General features: G+C 39.4%; 3 protein-coding genes across 4 annotated transcripts in view; 1 reads left to right on the forward strand and 2 right to left on the reverse strand.

Annotated features, from left to right (window-relative positions):
* The window catches only part of LOC137243648 (transmembrane protein 186), a 141,051-nt gene that overhangs the window by 20,124 nt on the left and 97,959 nt on the right, over positions 1 to 22,968 (reverse strand). The window lies entirely within an intron of this gene.
* Twdlbeta (Tweedlebeta) lies at positions 2,070 to 4,361 on the reverse strand. Its single transcript, XM_067777457.1, has one exon. It carries the CDS (start codon positions 3,884 to 3,886, stop codon positions 3,284 to 3,286), a length of 603 nt encoding a protein of 200 aa, XP_067633558.1. The 5' UTR covers positions 3,887 to 4,361; the 3' UTR covers positions 2,070 to 3,283.
* On the forward strand, positions 9,782 to 21,427 carry LOC137246360 (uncharacterized). Its single transcript, XM_067777458.1, has 5 exons — positions 9,782 to 9,829; positions 16,999 to 18,295; positions 20,492 to 20,767; positions 20,830 to 20,965; positions 21,166 to 21,427. The coding sequence occupies exons 1-5, from the start codon at positions 9,797 to 9,799 to the stop codon at positions 21,230 to 21,232; spliced, it is 1,809 nt and encodes a 602-aa protein (XP_067633559.1). The 5' UTR covers positions 9,782 to 9,796; the 3' UTR covers positions 21,233 to 21,427.

A 22,968-nucleotide genomic window follows, 5' to 3' on the forward strand; every position in this document is an offset into this window, starting at 1 on the left:
TGAAGAAGCTATATTTTGCGCTGGCAACACCTTGAAAGGATTGCGCTACACATCCCCTTGAATCAAAATGGTATTTTAGTCACCTCTTACGATAGCCATACCTACCGCGGGTATATTCTAAGTCCCCTAGCCCGCTGGGGAGTAAAGTGGGCAATAGAAAAGTAATGAAAAAATTCCATCCACCGAACCAATGGACGAGATACACCTTGTGGACGTTTTCTAAAAGAGCTTCACTTTTTCGCCCAACCACTCAGAGAGGATGTGCACTAGGGTGGGTCGATTTGTATGGACGAAAGTTAACCGATATCGCGCCATAAATTTTTGGATAGTATTTGGGCTCAGTAAAACAAAGTAAAAAAAAATAAAATTTCGCAGGCTCGAAAATTATTTTTTTGGGTATGCGTACTGGAACTTTTTTTCCTGAGGCCAAATTCTTTTGAAAAATCGATGGCGCGATATCGATTAATAAATCCGGACGCCATTGAAGAAGACCGCAACATGAAACCATTTCACAAAGAAGAGCTCAAAACAGCCTCGCGCCGCATGAAACCTAGAAGACACCTAGGCTCTTACGGAATACCCTTGGAGGCAATTAGGTTAGCTGAAAATATCTGCCTGGTGGAACTTTTGTTGCTCATGTACAACAAATGTTACGAAGCAAGAATTTTCCCCACCAGATGGAACACAGTTTCTTCTTCCCCTCTACACCGCAAACCTTCCACCAACCAATCATAAAGTGATGTTCTACTTTCCCTACCCACCATATATGTATATTGAAAGTTTTTATATAACGCTACCAACTGCCGTATACTTAAAACTTCTGGATGTGATGATCGATCATGCTTTGCTTCAAAAAATGGGGAAAGGCAAAGAAATACCGTTGACCACCTATAAAACATTTGGCCGTTCTTGTCTTACACGTTGCTAATATGGGCTCCGGATCTACACAACGTTCAATGCAAAAAAAAATTGCTGCCCTGCCAAAAATTCTCACTAAGAACTGCCACGTGATGTCTTCTTAAAACGTTACAAAGCTAGGCGAAAAGACTCACAGTTAAAAAAGTTATCAGATGCTGAAAAAGCATCACAACAAACAGTTTCTACATGCGGCTGCCTCCAAGACGAATAAGGAGACATCACTGAAAGCAGGGATGCACCTTAACGTTAAGCTAATCGTTTATCAAAAAATTTCCACCGTTTCCGTTGAAACACTTCGAAATATTATCGATAAAGAAATTACCAAGATAAATTGTATCTCGTTTTTAACCGAAACGAAAAGCTTTCGTTAACGCTAAAAACGTTAACGAAAACGTGATACTTTATGTTTGAATTGTGCTGGCAATGCTATAGCCATGGTGAAGCCGTAAGGTGGCAACAACGAGCGCACATACACACACAAACTCTATGTAATTTGTTTGTGTAATTCGTTGGTGGTAATGTCAAAAATACTCTGAGAAATGTTCGTACTGTCAAAATTCATGAGAAAAGTTGCAATCAGCTTGGCTAATGCTTTCACCTTTAATGACTCCGCCATCAATCAGCTTTGCCAGCATAGTTTGAAATTAATAATCAACATAAACGATTTGATTTCGTTTTGATATGGCAGAAAACGAAACGAAATCATTTCGTTAATTTGACGATCTTAACGTTAATAAACGAAACCAAATGACTTCGTTTCGTTTATTAACGTTGATTATCGTAACGAAATGATATCGTTTCGTTGGTTAAGCATGCCTGACTGAAAGCACTATTGTGACTCCACTGTTTGATCTAAAATAACAAGTGCTGCCTGTAAATGTTATCACAATGAACCGGAGAAGACAGCACAATTACCATGGAGCTGTGCGTCTTACTGGCTCAACTTCGATCTGGATACTGTAATATGTTATACGAGCCGGACCCGTGCGCATCTTGCGCAACCAATATAAAAGTCTCTTATCAAATATCAACAGAAATCAGCTGTTCTATCAATCAATTAAAACTTACAGCTTGCACTGCCATCTAGCGTATGGTAACGACTGCCGGTAATGCAGTGCAAATTTTCACAATAGTGCCATTGTACAAATAGATTTCTTTGTATGCTCACAATCGTTTATTTTTAACAAATTATTTTAATAAAATATAGCTAAACAAAAGCACACGACCAAAATTGCCCAAAGCTCGCTAATAGCCTGAATCTCCATTTTTACAACCAAAACTGTATTTATAGATTTATATTCCAAATAAGAGCGAAAAAGGGACCCGTACATAAAAACAGCAATTAGAAGTAATATATATGATAATTCTAACCTATCCATAGTGAGCCCAGGCATGCCCTGCATGGGGTGCGTCCCCAGATGACACAAACCAACTATGTATGGTGGAAGCAGCGCCTCTAGCAGGAACTTCTTTATGGTGCGACCCTGCTGAAACTCCTATTCCCCTCGGACTCCTGATAGAGAGCATCTCTGACCATTTTTCAATAACTAAGCGCCACGACAGTCGCTTCTTCGCTGTGTTAACTGGTGCTAGTTTGTAACAACAAGGGAATTTAAATCCAGTCCCTCCAGCGGAGTAACGCTGAGCTCTTCCTCTACTTACGTCGGCGGGTGCCCATAAGAACCTTCCTCACGGGAGCATCATCTTTCATTCATATAACATGGCCTAGTCAGAGCAGCCTGGACTAAGTTGATGTCTACGTAATGTTCTTACAGCTCACCATTAAATCTTTTGCGGTACTCGCCGTCGCCAATGCGTAGGGGTATATAAATCTCTCGAGGAACTTTTCTCTCTAACTCTCCCAGAGCCGCCTCACCAGATGTTGTCAGTGCCCTTGTTTCTGCACAATATTCCAGTACGATTCCGATAAGGTACTTGTAGAGCATGATTTTCCGGGAGAAGGCTTTAGTTTTCAATTGCCTACTTAGTCTAAAGTAGCATTTGTTGGCAAGTTCTAATCTTCACTGAACTTATTGGCTTACGTTCTTGTTTGTGTTAATGCTGTTTCATAAATAAACGAAACAACAACTACCTGACTAAATTGAGTCATAATTTAATTAGTTTATGTGCAACAAAAAAAAAATATACACAAATCAACAATGAGGGATAACAATGAGAGGTTCGCGTGGAAAATAAAACTTATGTAATACGCATGCAAGTCGGCACATACATAAATACAAAATTGTACTAACTCCTAAGTACTCAATGAGTACTCCTAAGAAGAATAAAATCTATTTACAATAGTAAAGGGCTCGATCAGCAAATATCATCACATTAAATCTTTAAGATGTAAGACGACAGTCATTTAAAACTTCTCAGCATCTGGCGGACCGTACTCAGAAGCCGGTGCTGGCGGTGGACCATATTGGGCAGCAGGTTTTTTTTGTTGCTTATATTTAATAAAATAAACCTCTGGTTTACTTGGTTCCGTTGGCGCAGGCGATGGTAAGACCAACTGCTGTGATTCCTCCGGTTTCTTTACCAATACATACACCAATGTTTTATGTTCATCCTGTACGGGAGGTGGCAGCACTTGTTGTTGCGGCGTTGGTGGATTTGGTGCCTTAATGAAAATAATCTTATAATGTTTCTTCGGCGCAGCTGTCTGGATGGGTGCTGACGATTGATAAACTTCTGGCTCCTCTGGCGGTACATGCACATATACATTTTTAGTGACGACAGGCTCAGCAGTGGCAGCAGGTGGACCATAAAATTGCGCCGGTGGACCGTAAATTGGTAGTGGTTGCGGTGGTGGTTGTGTAGGTGGCGGGCCATATTGTTCGGCTGGTGCTGGTGGTGGACCGTATTGTTTGGCCGGTACTGGTGGTGGTCCATAACGTGATGATGGTGGTTCAGGGCGTGCCATAGCCACAGCTATGATGCAGGCGAATATGAATAATTTTAGCATTTTTCAACGTTCGATTTCTTAAGCCGGCGTTGAAGTTTAACGTTCGAGCGTTCGTATTGAAATAACGTAATTGTTTGGGTCACAAAAAGCTTTTATATGCGCCTGAAAAATGCTGCAGTCGCTTGCGTATCGATGGATTTCGCTTTCGTTTGCCATTAAAGTTGGTGGCTATTTCGTCAGAACGACCACCCACTACCCGTATTGAGCTTGGCTTATTATGCTTTGCTTCGTTTTAAAATTGTTGCCTACGCTGTGTGCTCAATTAATTTTATTGACATATATTGCATGTATGTATATATAACGTGTGAGTGTGTGTGTGTTGGTATGTGCATTTAATTTTTGGCATAGATTTATAAATTATTTTGATGCGCCGGTCGTAGTCCCACACCCGCAAACTGAGACAGCGTGAACGTCCGTTAAGTGCCGTGCTGCAGTCGTGCGCGCCATCGACGATTACGCGATATAAGCCAAACTGCGTACGTTTCCTGAATGCTTAATGTGATTTCCGAGTTACATTTACTTACTAAAACAATAATCAGAATAAGCGCAATTCGAATTCAGCAATACTCTCATACATATGTACGTGCATACACTAACTGTCACTCATGTGAGACCAGTTTTACTTAAGTCGATTGCTGTCAGTAATCGCGAAACTTGCGACCGATTTGACACTTGGGACCCCATATAGAACTCGATAGAAATGTTATATGACTGAGAAGGATGGCCTATCCAATCATAGCTTGATAAATGAATGTATTGCTTTATGTTGGACCAAGATATTGTGGCGAATGTTGACACCACTAGGCTGTTAGTAAACAATCACGCAACAACAAGAACATTAAAGCGAGCCACACTGGTGTACATGAATGCATCAATCATCATTTATACACATACATAGACGGCGGCGAAGAGAAAACTCTCCAACACATGTAATCATCAGCCGAAATAGTTGCTCACACATACACACGCATATGGCTATAAACTACAAATAAGCATGTACTCATATAACTAAACACCTTATTAGAAATATGCAGACGAGGCAACAGAGAGTATAAAAGCAGCGCAAGCTGAGGCATGACTGATCAGTTTTGATTTAAGCACGCTATTGGTTATGAAGTATAAGTGCTATTGTACTCTCAAAGTAGTCTAATAAAGTCGATTTTGCATTATTGAATATTGGAGTGATTGGAGTCTCCCAAAATTCGTTACAATATGTAGAGACACTAACCCTGTTGGCAATGTGCAAACAATTTGTGATTGCGCGTAGTAAACGCCAAATGCATGCGCGCTAGAAACCTTTCCCCCGATGAAAGTCATGCCTTCTGGATCAGCGCTCGTCAAACGAACCCACCTCGAGGGTTAGGAGGATTTCACTCTACGGTACTTTACTGCATTGTATGTTCCTCTGTACGATTTGCAGTACCATTTGGCTATTTGTAGCCCTTTAGCATCTTCGTCGTGACATCCGCGTCCCCTACATCCTCGGGCGCTCAGTCTCCGGTTCTGTTGAGTCGAGCACTGCTCCCAAGCGTTTGATAATTCTTAGTGCTGCACGGTACCTTTCTCCACTCTACTTGCCGTTTTGATGTGTATGCTTTTTAATCACGGAACTCCTTGATGCTGTACTACTTTCGCTCTCGTACACCACAGCCGCGCCGTTTACTGTGGAAGGACCATCAATACCTCCCGAGGTAGTCCGGTATCAGGAAGGCTCCCTGGCTGCAAATTATCCAACAGACATGGTCCGCTTAACACTCAGTCACCGACATCCCGCCGCCTTCTTATGAGGCGGAACGGCGTAGATGAAAGCCCATAAACCGCTCAGCCACATTTTTGGGCACTATGGAGTTCGGCTGAGCCCTCACATCATCAACATGATGCCTACGCTCGTAAGGGAGCAGATAGAAATGAGTGGGCTAAATATATATAGCGGCAAGCAAAGATGCTTCAAAAAATTTCCCGGGAGTTGAACACAGGATCTGTGGTGTGGTAGGCGGAGCATGCTAGCACCACACCGCGCCGCACGGCGAATAAATCTTAAGGGCGTCATCACGTATCTGATGGCAGAAACTGTCAGGATCAGATCTTCCCCCTGATCCTGCCAACGCCCGGGACTTCAAACAATATGGAAGATTTTCCGACTTGAGTTCATATCTGAAAGCAACTGGTTTATTGAAAACTAATTAGGAAGTATGTATCTGATTGGAGGAATGTGTCTCCATGCGGGACTTGCCCAAGGTATATCAATGTCTCATTCACAAAAGACTATTCTCAATTACAAATGACGCTTTCGCATTTTCATTTGACGCTTTCTTATTTCCAAGTGACTTTTTTATATCGAAATGAGGCTTTCGCATTTACAATTGATTATTCTCATTTTCATATGATGCCTTCGCGCATACATCCGACGATCCTAAATCGGACCTTGAGCAGCACCATTAACTCCATAAGGGTTGGGCAGCACATCCCCAAGCCATTTGAAAAAAATCAAAGCATCCTCTCACGACAAAAAAAAACGTGAATGTGTTGGTGTTAGGCGAATAGAATGGAAAGAAAACATACAACTTTGCAGTTCATGTTTGTTGTCGGAAAACTATGCGCGTAATTAGATAAAATACTAATAAAATAACAAAAGGCGATGTGTAATAATTTGTTGGTAAAAGATTTAACGCAACAAAGTAGTAAATAATTGTTTAAGGCCCGGTCTTTCAGCATATGTTCAACTCAGTTTGACAGTTAAACTACGCTTAAACTTATTCTGCAGATTTCCAGACTACTTTAAGTGAAGTTTAAGCTGAGCTTAAGCGACCGATCTGGCAGGATTAAACTCTAGTTAATCTATCGGTTATTGACGTTCGTTCGCAATGGCGTCAAATATACCCAACAAGCATTTGGGATTAAGTACCATTAGAGCTCATGTTGATAACTAGCATACTTCTAAAATCACAAGAGTTGTTTAGAAACAGTGGCTGAACTTGAGAATCATAGCATTTTCAGCAAAAAGGGGAATCTTTTATAAAACAAAAAATGCTGTTATCTACGTTGAAAATAGATAGTTTTAGCTCGAACTCAAGTGTGGCTTTGTAATTGCACTCAAATGTAAAATTCCAATATTCCAAAGACACGTTTAATTTGTTTTTAATTTATAACGCTCATTACTGCTACCAACCAGGTTTTTATTTCTCACAATAAACTGCTGTTGCCTTTGGTGGTACCATCTCAACTCGATATCAATTGTAGAAATGTTGTTGTTGTTGTTGTAGAAGTGCTTCGCCCCATCCAATAGGTGCGACCGATCACAAATTGTCATCAACATCCTCTAACGGGAGTTCAAAAAAAACTTGCTGTGTCAACAGGGGTGGACCATAATGAGAGGGGTGTTAGAGGCGTTGGTTCCACAATACAGTTGAAGAGATGGTTGGTGTCATGTGGGGACACGTTACAAGCAGAACATATGTTTTGTATGTCGGGGTTCATTCTGGATAGGTAAGAGTTTAGCCTGTTACAGTATCCAGATCGAAGTTGAGGTAGAGTGACTCGCGTTTCCCTAGGGAGTGTGCGTTCCTCTTCTGTAAGTTTTGGGTATTGTTCTTTGAGTACAGGATTCACCGGGCAATTCCTGGCATAGAGGTCCGACGCCTGTTTGTGGAGTTCACTGAAGACCTGCTTGTGTTTTTTAGCTTCATACGGCTTTGTTCTCAGGTGCCGTATTTCCTCACAATGCTTACGGAGATGACTCCTTAAGCCTCTGGGCGGTGTTGGCTCATGAATCAGATGTCTGTTGGGATGCCAAGGTTTCTGGATATTCAACAGTAACTGTTTGGTTAGCATTTCTTTTCTCTCCTTAATGGGGAGTATTCTCGCCTCATTATGTAGATGGTGTTTGGGGACATAAGACAACCCGTGGCGGTTCTGAGGGCAGTATTTTGGCAGGCCTGTAGCTTCTTCCAGTGAGTAGTCTTTAGGCTTGGCGACCATATCGGGGACGCGTAGCATGCAATCGGCTGGCCAATTGCTTTGTAAGTGGTAATGAGCGTATATACCTTCACCACCAGAAGGAGTTACTATCGTTTCCTACGCCGATGACTGCAGAATAATGGTCACAGGCCCAGGCCCACAGATCGATTGGCTTTGCAACAAAATAAACGGCTACCTCCCTGATCTCTCCAGTTTTCTCGCCCCGCGAAACCTGACATTATCACCGACTAAATCATCGGCGACCTTATTTACAACATGGACGTCCCAAATGTCGACCATTTTGAACATCCACGTCAATGGCACTACGCTACCGACTGTCTTACACCCCAAAATCTTGGGTGTGACGTTTGATCAGGATCTACATTTTGGTGAGCATGCAGCTGCAATTGTACCGAAAATCCAGAGCCGCAATAAAATCCTCAAATCTCTTGCTGGCTGTACTTGGGGTTAACATAAAGATACGCTCATTGTAGAAATGTGCTGCATATTGATTTGAGAACTATACATTTCCCAAAATCTCTCAAAGGTTGGAGAATAATTTGAGAATGACGTTGGAGTTCAACTCGAGAACTATAAGTTTTATAAAATGTCTCAAAGGTTAGAAAATGTTTGGAGAATGATGTTGAATTTCAACTTGAGAACTATCAGATCTAAGAAAAATTGCTCTGTAGTTTAACTGGAGTTCAAATTTGACTGGAGCTAAGCAAACTTAGTTTAAGCTTAGCTTAACGAACTACTCAAAAACCGCGCCTAAGTGTTGTTTACATTTTGCATTTTCCATCTCTTTTTAACACAATTTATACGCCAGTGAAATGACAACAATTAATCAGCGCTGATGAGATGAGCCAACCATAAAATTGAGCCATGCCTACGTGTATACCTGTTCTGATGCGTGAATCAACGACGAGTCGAGAGAAAATGTGATGGCCCTTAGAGTAATCGAGCGAAAGTTCACTAAATTCACTGAAAAATCTTTAAAGCTTGGCATTATGCGGCAGTTACTCACGAACGTACGTACCAAAAACGTGTCAGCTGACACGACCTATCTTATGAGTGTACAATGTAAACGAAAACTCACCGACGGGCAACGCCCGTACGTACGTAGCCCGGAACGTAGAAATCAAAACAATTTTGATTTTTTCCGTAAGGACGGGTCAGCTGATCGCTCTCTCACTAGACAGAGTTGCCTAGTAAACTTTTGTGCGCTAATTTTTGACCGTTTACAGTTTTATGCAAAAACACCTAATTAAAGTTTGAAAAATTGTGAAAATAATTCGAAATAATTATGTAAAAGTGCAGATTATAAAAATGTAATCTATTTATATTTATTTAATATTAATTCCAGCCTTTTACAACATCAAAAATTAAATTGGAAAAAGTTGATGTTTCCATAAGCATGCATGCAAAATGGTCAATGGCAACAGTGTTTATCTGTAAACAATACACACACAAATATGTTATGTACATGTACACAGACGCACACATTGATTCCTACGGGCTTGAGAGTTCGGTCAAACGTGTTTCGTACGACAAACGTCCGTACGTACGGCACACGTCGGTGGGTAATTGCCGCTTTAGTCCCGCAGATCTATCATTTTCACCACTAGTGTTTATGGCATTTTTAGGTAGGACATAGTAAATAATCAATGTATGTAATTTAATTACAAAATTCGTTTACACTTTATTCGCAATAATTTTTCGCAGCTATTGACTTTAACATGCCGGTGCTGGTCTCTCTTTGCTGCCTGCACCATCACCACAGTGTTGACACTTATTTGTGGGCTTCCCGGCTGTAAAGTACACAAATCGTCCAAAAATTAAAAAAAAGTGTATATTATTGCTCTCTTTTGTTGGGCGTTGGGTCCGGCAGCGGTCATTGCATTGCAATAAGTTATGTAATTCTCCGAGTAAGGTGGCAGTGGCTGATTGTGAATGATCGTAAATAATACTTATTCGTGCGCGTGTGTAAGTATGTAACTACTTCGGTCAGGGCTACTAATTACGTGATAATTTTGTTTGAATTACTTTGTTCCATGCTGTACTCGTTATGGTACTCGTTATGTCGTGTTTGTAGGTAGGCAAGTATATATGTATGTATATTAGGGCGGGTCGATTTGTATGGACGAAAGTTAACCGATATCGCGCTATCGATTTTTCGATAGGATTTGGGCTCAGAGAAAAAAGGTCCACTACGGATACCCAAAAAAATAATTTTCGTGCCTGCGAAATTTCATCGAAAAAATCGATTTTTCGACCAAAACAAGTGTCAAAACGCAAAAAATATTTTATTTTTTTCAAAAAATAGTTATCGCATAATTTGAAGTGGATTCGTTTTCATCGAAAACATTTTTGCATGTATGCTGAAAAAACTCTTAAAAAATGGCGAAAGGGTAAATTTTTCGACCAAAACCCAAAAAATATTTTTTTTTTTTTTTTTCAAGAAACTGTTATCGCCAACGTTTTCAGCGGACATTTTTGAGTCGGACAGGGTATACATACACGGAAATTTTACAATAAATGAAAATTTTTTTAGTAGGTCATGAAAAAAACCTTAAAAATCAAAGTCGAAAAAAAGTCAAAACAATTAAATTTCGCAGGCTCGAAAATTATGTATTTGGGTAGGCGTAGTGGACTTTTTTTCCTGAGCCCAAATCCTATCGAAAAATCTATGGCGCGATATCGGTTAACTTTGGTCCATACAAATCGACCCACCCTAATGTACATATATATGCATGTATATGTTTACATTTTATTACAATTACCAAAAATGGGTTTTATCAACAAGAATGCACTCGATTTGCGATGTCATCGATGACAAAAGAGAGTGAGCATGACCTTTAAATTTGTACACGTACTCTTCGAGAGCGAATTTAGCGGTTAAAAGTTCAGAAAAAAATAATGAGCATGAATTACAACGTTTATATTAAGACAACACTTTCTTGGTGGCACCCCAATTTTTTGATATATTCATCTTTAGGACTCAATGGAGTTTACAGCAGCATCTGGCCAGCAAGACATATGGCTCCAAGCTGATGTCTATAGATATTTAGTATATATATTTCTGAATCTAGTAAGCTGAGGTCGTGCACAGAGCTTAGGACTCAATCCTCGCATTTGACCAATTTTATTATGACATGTACCTACAATGTTCGCACCCATATTGGCAAAGCTGCTCCTGCCCGCCTCGTTAATATCCTCGTAAATGCAAAAACTGACATCACCGCCCTACAAGAAGCGTAAAGGATGGCACAAGACATGAAATCCGCCTAACTAGAAAGATCGAAGGTGGTATTCCGTTCCTCATGTCCATGCACCAATAAAAGATAAGGATAAGGCGAAAGCTTTTACTGGTAAGTCAATAAAGACCTAACATAGACTGAATGTATGGTGTTACCAGATTTTGTTCGACGAGGGGAAAAGCCCAAAAACAGTCCAGATTTCATATTATAAAATAACTCCGTCATCTTGGCAAATTCTATAAATTTTCTCGAACACAGCCGAAATGATAGCCCTGCCGCCCTTTGTATATCGTTGTCTATTACCTCCGCATCTTTACGCCAACCCTCAACCCCTAATGTGGCTTCAAGTTCTCTTTTGAAGCTCAGACACGGTGCCATGTAGTCTGTCCGCTTTATGTTGAATGACATTGGTCTGCTCTTAAACTGCCCCGATGCGTTACATCTTAAACTTCCTAGTCCATCGGAGAAATAATTGTTGGCAGGCATTTGTCAATTACGATGACTGAAATACATCTGCATTGACTAGTCCCGTGTCGCAGCGTCCACAGCAGTGAGAATACTTACTACTCCGTCCTGCGGTGTTTTTGGGATTCAGACGATTGATTATTTTTGCTTTTTATATGGAGACATATCTGTTGTTGTTGTTGTATAAGCGATAAAAACACTCCCCGAAAGATTTGGGGAGTGGTATCGATATTGATGGTCCTTTGCCGGATATAGATCAGGTACGTTCTAGTAACAAAGCATCATTAAGGTACTAGCCCGACAATCTCGGGAACGATTAACATGACCACATTAAACCTTCTGGCCATCTCGCCCCCTAGTTCGTTGATGAACTTGGGGTCACCAAAGCTTCGCCGGCTAAATATGTGCATGATACATTTATATTTGTAACAGAATTCCCCTCGCGTGGGTGAGGTTGACAATTGGGTTGCGGAAGCTGTAAAGCTGTTGTTGTTGTTGTTGTTGTAGCGATAAGGTTGCTCCCCGAAGGCTTTGGAGAGTGTTATCGATACGATGGTCCTTTGCCGGATACAGATCCGGTACGCTCCGGTACCACAGCACCATTAAGGTGCTAGCCCGACCATCTCGGGAACGATTTATGTGGCCACATTAAACCTTCAGGCCATTCTCACCACCCTTTGAGGCAAATACTGACAGCGACGATGAAGACAACTTTCCACCCTCATCGTCTGCAGCCACAGTCACAGATACAAAGCTCTGCGACGAAAAAGTCAAATTTATAAATCCCGTTCTTTCTCAAAAACCAGGGATCTGCTAACTCTTCTAAAGGGAATTAACTCCGTATTAAGCTTCATGTCTCACTTTGAAAAAGACAGATAGTAGCTACACTGAGCAGCCTAAAGAAAGTAAAGTAAGTTCTTACTTAAAACTCAGTTTTCGGACGGCACAGCATGCTATCAACACTCACAAATAATGGGAGGCTTTTCGACCATTGGTAGAGAAAACAGCCTAGCAACAAAGCTCAACACTGCCAAGTGAATATAATGGGCTTTGTATACTTTTAGTCCATTCAAGGCACCTGCTACGGATAAGGTGTATCATTGGCTGACAGCAGGGAATGAGCTACTTAGCCCCAGCCAAACTATGTTACACCAGGCATCTCTCCTTATCGGCTACATTCCAAACATGTAGACAGGCGTTAAGATAGTTATTATATCAAATCCAGAGAAACCCGAGCGAAGGTAGTTGCTCGTATCGACCAATTAGCCTTTCTCCTGAAGAACGTTGAGAAAATCTTGGAAAGGCATACTGAAAGGTCAACCTAAACAAACTCCCTCTGTCAAGGAATCAAATTGCCTATCAGGCAGGAAAATCCACAAAGACGGTTTTCAACAGCCTTACAGACAAAATTTAAATGGCTTTGGAATCTTAAAATATTACCCTTTGCGCTTTGATTTACATTTCAGAGGCTTTTGAGAGTACGACACAGCATGCTTTCGAACAAGCTGTGAAAGTTCACGGAAGTTTGATGACGGAAAAACGGATGCTGGTATTTATGGGCCGAACTTCATTGATACTAACGGGATACTACCCACCATTTTTTTTGAGTGTCTAGAATGAGTGACTCCTTAATAGCCTGAAGGCCAAAAACAAGGCTTTGTCACTTGGGCTCACAGAGGTCAGGGACATGAAGGTAATGATCATGCAGACTAACTAGCCAAGAAGGCTGCTATGGTCTAGTGCTCTTCTGTGATCTCACAAAGGCACACACTAGGGAAACCATAAGTAACTGGAAAAGAAAGTAGTTCAGACAACACTGTGATGAATACCCAGGCAATGACAGGACAAATTTTGTATACTGCCAGCAATGAGAGTATCAGCCAAACTAATTAATTTAAGCTGAGAGGACCTACGAACTCTAACTGGGTACACTATACGGAGCACTGTAGTCTACGATATCAGTTAATCCGATACACAAATTTATCGCTTTTGTGAGCTGGGGTGATATCGGGTAAAAAGCTCGAATGGATACTTAAGTACACTAAAAGCGTCCACATACATTAATAGGCTGCAAGGTCAAGCACAATAGATCTAAATAAAGGTTTGCATCGAGAAAAAAAAAAACATTCATGTAGAAATTTACCGGCTCCAATTTGATCGAATTTACTAAATATCTCACTCTGCGCACCACCTAGCCAAATCTTCATATTCTTTAAGACGTTGTCAGCGGGTTGTGAGCACTTTCGAGTCGCTACCTCACCAGGGAGGTTGTTTGAAAAACTAAACTCGGCTTTTGTTTTCTAACTGTCTGAGTCCATTTCCAAGATAGTGTAGTTCCTTTGCCCCATATTTCGTTGTCATCGGGCTTTAAATAGCATTTCCGGTTTCTTCGCTGGGAGGTAACCCGAAAATTCAACGAAAGAAATTGGAGGTCAAAAGGGAAAGCGACCTAATATACATACTTCGTGCATAAAGGTACTAAGGAAGGCTAAGTTCGGGTGTAAAAGAACATTACATACTCAGCTGAGAGCTTTGGAGACAAGATTGTCGTTTTCAGGGATACATACAAATGGTAATACTAAAAAGTGGAGTAACTTGCGCGTTTTATCGGTTGTGTTATGATAAGATAAGAGAGCGGTCTGGTGTGAGTTTTCTCGACTGCAATGATGCGCTACATAATTTTCTATACTCAGGTGAGCAGAGCTCACAGAATATATTAATTTTGTTCACATAACGGTACATTGTAGCGGCATAAACTAATCGAGATAGATATAGACTTCTATATATTAAAATGATCTGGACTTGAGTAAATTTTGAGGTATCTTAATGAAATTTGGTATGTAAGTTCCTCAGCACTCATATCAGATCGCTATTTAAAATGAACGAAATCAGACTGTAACCACGCCCACTTTTTCGATATCGAAAATTTCGAAAAACCGATAAAGCGATGAAACTTGGTAGGTGGGTTGACCTTATGACGCAGAATCGAAAATTAGTAAAATTTTGGACAATGGGCGTGGCACCGCCCACTTTTAAATTTGGCAGTCGTTGAAGATATCATGATGAAATTTGGCAGGAACGTTACTCCTATTACTATATGTATGCTCAATAAAATTAGCAAAATCGGATTACGAACACGCTCACTTTAAAAAAAAAATTTTTTTAAAGTCAAATTTTAACAAAAAATTGAATATCTTTACAGTATATAAGTAAATTATGTCAACATTCAACTCCAGTAATGATATGGTGCAACAAAATACAGAACTAAAAAAATTTCAAAATGGGCGTGGCTCCGCCCTTTTTCATTTAATTCGTCTAGAATACATTTAATGCCATAAATCGAACAAAAATTTACCAATCCTTCTCAAATTTGGTAGGGGCATAGATTCTATGACGGTAACTGTTCTCTGTGAAAATGGGCGAAATCGGTGGAAGCCACGCCCAGTTTTTATACACAGTCCACCGTCTGTCCTTCCATTCGGCCGTTAACACAATAACTTGAGCAAAAACCGATATATCTTTACTAAACTTAGCCCACGTACTTATCTGAATCTGGCCGAAATCCGACCATAACCACGCCCACTTTATCGATATCGAAAATTACGAAAAATGAAAAAAATGCCATAATTCTATACCAAATACGAAAAAAGGGATGAAACATTGTAACTGGATTGGTTTATTGACGCAAAATATAACTTTGGAAAAAACTTTGTAAAATGGGTGTGACACCTACCATATTAAGTAGAAGAAAATGAAAAAGTTCTACAAGGCGAAATCAACAGCCCTTGGAATCTTGGCAGGAATACTGTTAGTGGTATTGCATATATAAATAAATTAGCAGTACCCGACAGATGATTTTCTGGATCACCTGGTCCACATTTGGGTCGATATCGCGAGAACGCCTTCACATATACATCTAAGGGCCACTCGCTTTTAAAACCCTCATTAATACCTTTAATTTGATATCCATATCGTACAAACACATTCTAGAGTCACCACTGGCCCACCCTAATGGCGATATCTCGAATAGGCGTCCACCTATAGACCTAATGCCCACTCCCTCTTAAAATGATCAGTAACACCTTTCGTTTGATACCCATATCGTACAAACATTCTAGAGTCACCCCTGGCCCACCCTAATGGCGATATCTCGAAAAGGCGTCCACCTATAGACCTAATGTCCACTCCCTCTTAAAATGCTCAGTAACACCTTTCATTTGATACCCATATCGTACAAACACATTCTAGAGTCACCCCTGGTCCACCTTAATGGCGATATCTCGAAAAGGCGTCCACCGATAGACCTAATGCCCACTCCCTCCTAAAATGCTCAGTAACACCTTTCGTTTGATACCCATATCGTACAAACATTCTAGAGTCACCCCTGGCCCACCCTAATGGCGATATCTCGAAAAGGCGTCCACCTATAGACCTAATGCCCACTCCCTCTTAAAATGCTCAGTAACACCTTTCATTTGATACCCATATCGTACAAACAAATTCTAGAGTCAGCCCTGGTCCACCTTTATGGCGATATCCCTAAATGGCGTCCATCCATAGAACTATGGCCACTCTCTCTTAAAATACTCTTTAATACCTTCCATTTGATACACATGTCATACAACCACATTCCAGGGTTACCCTAGGTTCATTTTCCTACATGGTGATTTTCCTTATTTTGTCTCCATAGCTCTCAACTGAGTATGCAATGTTCGGTTACACCCGAACTTAGCCTTCCTTACTTGTTTTTATATTTTGTTGGACCATATCATTACTGGAGTTGCATGTTGACATAATTTATTTATATACTGTAATTATATTAAATTTTTTGTTAAAATTTGACTTAAAAAAACTTTTTTTTAAAGTGGGCGTGTTCGTCATCCGATTTTGCTAATTGTTATTTAGAACACATATAGTAATACGACTAACGTTCCTGCCAAATTGCAACTTGCAAATCTTTTAAATTACCTTCTTTTAAAAGTGGGCGGTGCCACGCCCATTGTCCAAAATTTTACTAATTTTCTATTCTGCGTCATAAGGTCAACCCACCTACCAAGTTTCATCGCTTTATCCGTCTTTGGTAATGAATTATCGCACTTTTTTGGTTTTTCGAAATTTTCGATATCGAAAAAGTGGGCGTGGTTACAGTCTGATTTCGTTCATTTTAAATAGCGATCTGATATGAGTGCTGAGGAACTTACATACCAAATTTCATTAAGATACCTCAAAATTTACTCAAGTCCATCTGTGAGCTCTGCTCACCTGAGTATAGAAAATTATGTAGCGCATCATTGCAGTCGAGCAAACTCACACCAGACCGCTCTCTTATCTTATCATAACACAACCGATAAAACGCGCGCTGTCACATTGACTGGTATAAACAGTTAGTTGGTCTAAAAATTTTCTTCGTTTCACATACTAAATTTTAAGTCAGTGCAGTGCTGCAGAAAAATGTTTTGGAAAAGTGCAAAAAAGGAACCGAAAAACTCGAATGGATATTCAACTGCATTGGTGCATCAGGATCCACGCACGAAAGTACGCACTGCCAGCGCAGCAACGGAGACAACAAACACTACGGAACGAAATGCAACAATTTTTGATAATCTAAGAAATAAAGTGACACAGCAGACAGTAAGGCAAACGGTGACGCATCAACAAACAGCGAGGGTTACAGAAATTTCTATACGACGTACACCAACGAAGGAAGAATTGGATGAATTACTAAATGTAAGTGGAGCTAATGCAACATTTTTCAAATCATCAACACCTTGGAGTAAACAAGAGACAACAGTGACACAAATAAATGGACAGTCGGAAACTTCTTTCGTACAACAACAACATACGAAATTGAATCAAAGAAGCACAACAACAAACACCGCAACTAAGGGTGCAGAAAAATCAAGATCGACAACAAAAGTGTTTGCAGGTAGTGAGTCGCGCACCAAAGTTCCCAATTACACCGACAGCTTTGGCATAATCTCACCTCTTCGCGCATTGGCGCCTCCTAGTACACCGGCAGTTGTGAGTAGTGCGCCTTTAAGTCATACAACACTTACTACATATAACACTCCACTTACAAAATACAATGCCAATCAAAATGGCAGCATGAACAATAGCTACAGTGCTGGCAGTACGACTAGAAAAGTCGCTGCAAGTCCTACTTGGAGTAAAACTGCAACCGGCGCTTCTAATGATTTCTCAACTAGTGGTACAGCGCCTACTAACGCGAAAACAACAACGATATCAACACTCACAACTTCAAATTATGTCTCACCCTATGCGAATCGTATACGTGGACCATTGGCTACGAGTTACACGTATGCGCAAAGCAAACCCGCAGGCACATTGATTACAACAATGTCTGAGACTCATGCTAGAGCAGATGCGAATCCCACAGCAACAAGCAAACAAATAAAAACAAACCAGCCGCCTATAGAAATAATGGTTAAACCGTTGCCGCAGCTTAAATATCACACTCGTTTGACTGAGACTTCGACTAAACCTCAAAACACGATTGGCATGATTAGTGGCATTAAATCTAAGCTCAGACCTGGCTATGCTGTGATCTTCAATTCAGTCGACTTTGCCGATAAGGAACGTTTTGAGAAGCGTGACGGTAGTGACTATGATGCGAAGATCATACGTGAGACACTGGAGCAATATAAGCTTAAAGTAGACACCATTAAGAATCCGACTGTGAAAAAGATAAAAGATTTTGTGAAATCGTGTAAGTACTGACTTTTTTATTATGTGTATATTTTTGCTCACAGTATATGGAAATCCTGAATGTGAGCGTAGGCGTGAGCGTAGTCTTTGTAAGTGTTGTATGGGAGATATATGTACAATGTAAATGCAGGGCTAGTGAGTGGTATTGGTAATAGAGAGTGTAAGCGTAAAAGCAATCACTACACTGTAGCGTAATGTGGGCACAACGTAGTTAGGTTAGGTTAGGTTGACCGGCCACAATAAAGGCCTCACATAGACTGAATGTGTCCATAGTGTTACCAAAATTTGTTTGACGAACAAACGGAAGAACCCCAATCAGGTGCCAGGACATATGTTATAGAATAACTCCGTCCTCTTGGCAAATACTAGCAGTTTCCTAGGGCCCAGCTTAATTGCTGCCTCAAGATCTGGCGACTCTGCCGCCCCTAATAGCTGGAGCCTTGACCTGGCGAGCGCAAGACATGAACATAGAACGTGCTCAACCGTTTGTTCCTGCAGCTCACAACATACGTAAGAATAAAAACAATAAAAGAAAAGAAGAGAAAAGAAAAGAAAAGAAAAGAAAAGAAAAGAAAAGAAAAGAAAAGAAAAGAAAAGAAAAGGAGTGGAAAGATAAGAAAAGGAAACATAATGAGAAAAAGGAAAATTGGGAAAATGGAAAGAGAAACTATGTAATATATAAATTATAAATTTTGTTTTCGAGTACTAAGGATACCAATGAGTTATTGAGTTTTTTGCTGATTTATCGGTTTGTTATCGAAGTAATAACGATTTCTTATCGAAAAAATACCGATTTATTCATAGAAAATCTGCCGATATGTTAGCGAGAAGTTATCGATATGTTATCAAACATTTATCGTTTTTTAAGTTATCGGTGTGTTATCGAGATTTTATCGAAAAGTTAGAGATTTGTTATCTTGTGTATCGACTTGTTAAGTTTAAACAAGTTTTATCGATTTATCAACGACAATAAAGGGAAAAAAGAGATAGAACTGCGAATCAGCGAGAGTGAGAGGAGAAAGAATAGAGAAAGAGTGAGAGAGTGGAAATAGGAAATTGAGATAAAAATGAACGTGCGGGGGAGGATAGGAAGGAGAAGAACTTAGAGAAGGAAAGGAGATGAAGCAAAATAGAGATAGGTTGAGGGAGATAAATTACGTGGGAGCAGAAGAGAGCAAAATGGAGAAAGTGAAAGAGGGAAGCGCAAAAAGCATAATTTACTTTTAAACCGCTTGTTATTTGTCGCAGTGGGACCGATAACGTGAATTTAAGATTATCGAAGCGTATTCCAATAATGGCCGCACCAATCTATCATATTAAGAGAGTTTTAGTAATATATGGATCATTGAATTCTTTAGATCATCGTTTGAACGAATACCAAAGTTTCTTTGGCTCTGTTCATCCAACATTTGTGAAATTTTAAGTGGAGTTTAGGGTCCATTGTAACGCCTAACTCTACGAAAGGCCAATGTGGTTGCTCTGTGGAACACCAGAGCCAATACGATAGATTCAGACCGACAATTATTAAATATAACCGTTTGTTTTCTTTCCTTCAAGTATAACAATACGTAGGAGAGAAGCAAAGGCGGGAAGCCCAATAGACGGAGTTTGAACAGAAGAAGCGAATGGGAAATTTTAACGAAAGCTGTTGAATGACATCGATTTCGCTATTAGCCTTAAATCCGTTCAGTACATGAGTTGTGAACTTCTACCAAGTTAGTTACGTTAGACTTAACCGTGCAAAACCATGTTGAGACAGAATTATTGAAGTTATTTGATTTAAAGACGGTGGCAAACGCAAATATTAATCATTATAAAATATATAATTATTGTTTTTACATTTTTAAGCAGTAATATAATAATCCAATGCCACTAAGATCTTAAGCGCGCCTATAAATATTCCACACAATTAGGGTTAAAAAGCATATACAATTAGTATGTACCTAAATTTTGAATAAAGGAATAGCAACAAAAAGGCAATATTTAGAGAACAATTGCAATGCAAGCAGCGGGGCATTCATATGGACGAGTGGTTAAAGGCACTAGTATAAAGTATGAATGTTGGAGATCAGCTGATGAAGAAGTGAAATTCAGAAACATGTCCTAGTAATCATCGTCGCTTGTAAACTTTGCAATTTTCTCTAATATCAATAAGTAATATTTTAATTATTTTCAAAATTGATCTTTAACCCTGCAGTAACAAAAAAGGACTACACTCATTACTCTTGTCTCATAATTGCCATACTAAGTCATGGTAGTTTACATGACTCGATCGCTGCCAGCGATGGGGAATATAATGTCGATGACACCATGCTATACCCATTATTGGATATACCAAGTTTAAAGGAGAAACCGAAAATATTCATTATACAGGCATGTAAGGGTGCGCTTGTACCCGGTGAATATAAGAAGGATGCTTCAGTGGCACGTGGATCTCCAAGTGAAATACTCAAATGTTATAGTACATTTGAAGGTTAGTTTTTTGTTTTTATTTATTTTTAAGAACTACTAAAAATTAAGCACTTGTTTTTTTAGGTTATGTTTCGTATCGTACGGAAAAAGGTAGTCCATTTGTCCAGGCTTTATGCGAGGAAATAAAGCTTAAAGGACAAAATACCGATATTGAGCAGCTAATGAAGAATGCCATTGAATCTGTGAAGATTCGTACACGGTGAGAAATTTTAAATGTTTTTGAAATCATACTAACTATGTAGGTACAAATTGCGACTTAATGGTGTTGTAGTTTACCTAACTGTAGTCTTTCTATCTGTAGTCTTTAATAATTTGGAGCTGATAATCTTTTATTGCGCAAAATAAAATTGACGCATCATATTTTGGTAGTAATTAAAAATGTTTACTTTTCTTGAATAGGTCAAATCAGATTCCATGCATGACAACTAATCTTACAAAACCATTCGTGTTTGGAAATTATGTTTAAAATGTATTTCTTATTATTTTGCTTTACTTGTAAAAATTTAAAAACATTTTGCCTTAACTTATTTATGCATCTACATATTTCAATATAGTAAATTGAAAACTATTTACAACATATGTGTATTTTTGTAAGCCCTAAAATAAATTTGTGTAAATATAAAAAATTAATTGAAAATAAAAACGTATCATTGTTATGATATTTGCATCGCACTATGGTGCTTTTTGCGTTTTTTCTTTGCAAAAATGATAGCTTTTGAACTATTTTTGAGAGCTTTTGATGATTAAGGCCCGGGTTTTCAGTACTTGGTTAAGCTAACTTAAACTCTAGTCAAATTTAAACTCCAGTTAAACTACTGAGCAGTTTTTCAATCACGGTTTAAGGGCGCATTTGGGGTATGATTTTTTGTGCGGCAACATTGGCTTTTAAACGGTTTTATTTAGCTTGACATGACAGGCTGATTGGTTGGCTGGCTGGAACGAATTTTGTAATTGAAATTTAAGTAACTTCCCGATAAGCTACAAGGTTGAAACTTGGAATATAGTTCAGAACCCGATGACAACGCAATAATAAGAAAAAAAATTGGCGCTAGGTGGCGCAAGGATCGAGATATTCACAAAAATCGTATTTGTGGTCCGATTTGGCTCATATTTGGAACACATAATACATTCAAGAATAGAAAGCGACCTATAAAAAATCACCGCTAGGTGGCGCAAGGATTGAGATATTCAAAAAAATCGTATTTGTGGTCCGATTTGGCTCATATTGGGAACACATAATACATACAAGAATAGAAAGCGAAATATGGAAAAAATTGCCGCTAAATTGCGCAAGGATCGAGATATTCAAAAAAATCGTATTTGTGGTCCGATTTGGCTCATATTTGGAACGCATAATACATACAAGAATAGAAAGCGACCTAGGAAAAAATCGCCGCTAGGTGGCACAAGGATCGAGATATTCACAAAAATCGTATTTGTGGTCCGATTTGGCTCATATTTGGAACACATAATACATACATGAATAGAAAGCGACATATGAAAAAAATCGACGCTAGGTGGAGCAAAGATCGAGATATTAAAAAAAAATCGTATTTGTGGTCTGATTTGGCTCATATTTGGAACACATAATACATACAAGAATAGAAAGCGACCTAGGAAAAAAATCGCCGCTAGGTGGCGCAAGGATCGAGATATTAAAAAAAATCGTATTTGTGGTCTGATTTGGCTCATATTTGAAACACATAATACATACAAGAACAGAAAGCGACCTAGGAAAAAATCGCCGCTAGGTGGCGCAAGGATCGAGATATTCACAAAAATCGTATTTGTGGTCCGATTTGGCTCATATTTGGAACACATAATACATACAACAATAGAAAGCGACCTAGGAAAAAATCGCCGCTAGGTGGCGCAAATATCGAGATATTCAAAAAAATCGTATTTGTGGTCTGATTTGGCTCATATTTGGAACACATAATACATGCAAGAATAGAAAGCTACATATGAAAAAATCGACGCTAGGTGGAGCAAAGATCGAGATATTAAAAAAAATCGTATTTGTGGTCTGATTTGGCTCATATTTGGAACACATAATACATACAAGAATAGAAAGCGATCTAGGAAAAAAATCGAAGCTAGGTGGCGCAAGGATCGAGATATTCGCAAAAATCGTATTTGTGGTCCGATATGCGTCATATTTGGAACACATAATACAAATATGAATAGAAAGCGACATATGAA

Source organism: Eurosta solidaginis, chromosome 3, assembly GCF_040869045.1.
Source record: "Eurosta solidaginis isolate ZX-2024a chromosome 3, ASM4086904v1, whole genome shotgun sequence".
NCBI lineage: Eukaryota > Metazoa > Arthropoda > Insecta > Diptera > Tephritidae > Eurosta > Eurosta solidaginis.

Excerpts from the sequence above, each read along its gene's own strand:
- Twdlbeta (XM_067777457.1), bottom strand. The coding sequence starts at position 3,886 with ATGCTAAAATTATTCATATTCGCCTGCATCATAGCTGTGGCTATGGCA.
- LOC137246360 (XM_067777458.1), top strand. The coding sequence starts at position 9,797 with ATGATCGTAAATAATACTTATTCGTGCGCGTGT. Across the intron at positions 9,830-16,998 it reads ATACTTATTCGTGCGCGTGT|TCAGTGCAGTGCTGCAGAAA; the intron begins GTAAGTATGTAA and ends CTAAATTTTAAG. Across the intron at positions 20,768-20,829 it reads ATGTTATAGTACATTTGAAG|GTTATGTTTCGTATCGTACG; the intron begins GTTAGTTTTTTG and ends TTGTTTTTTTAG.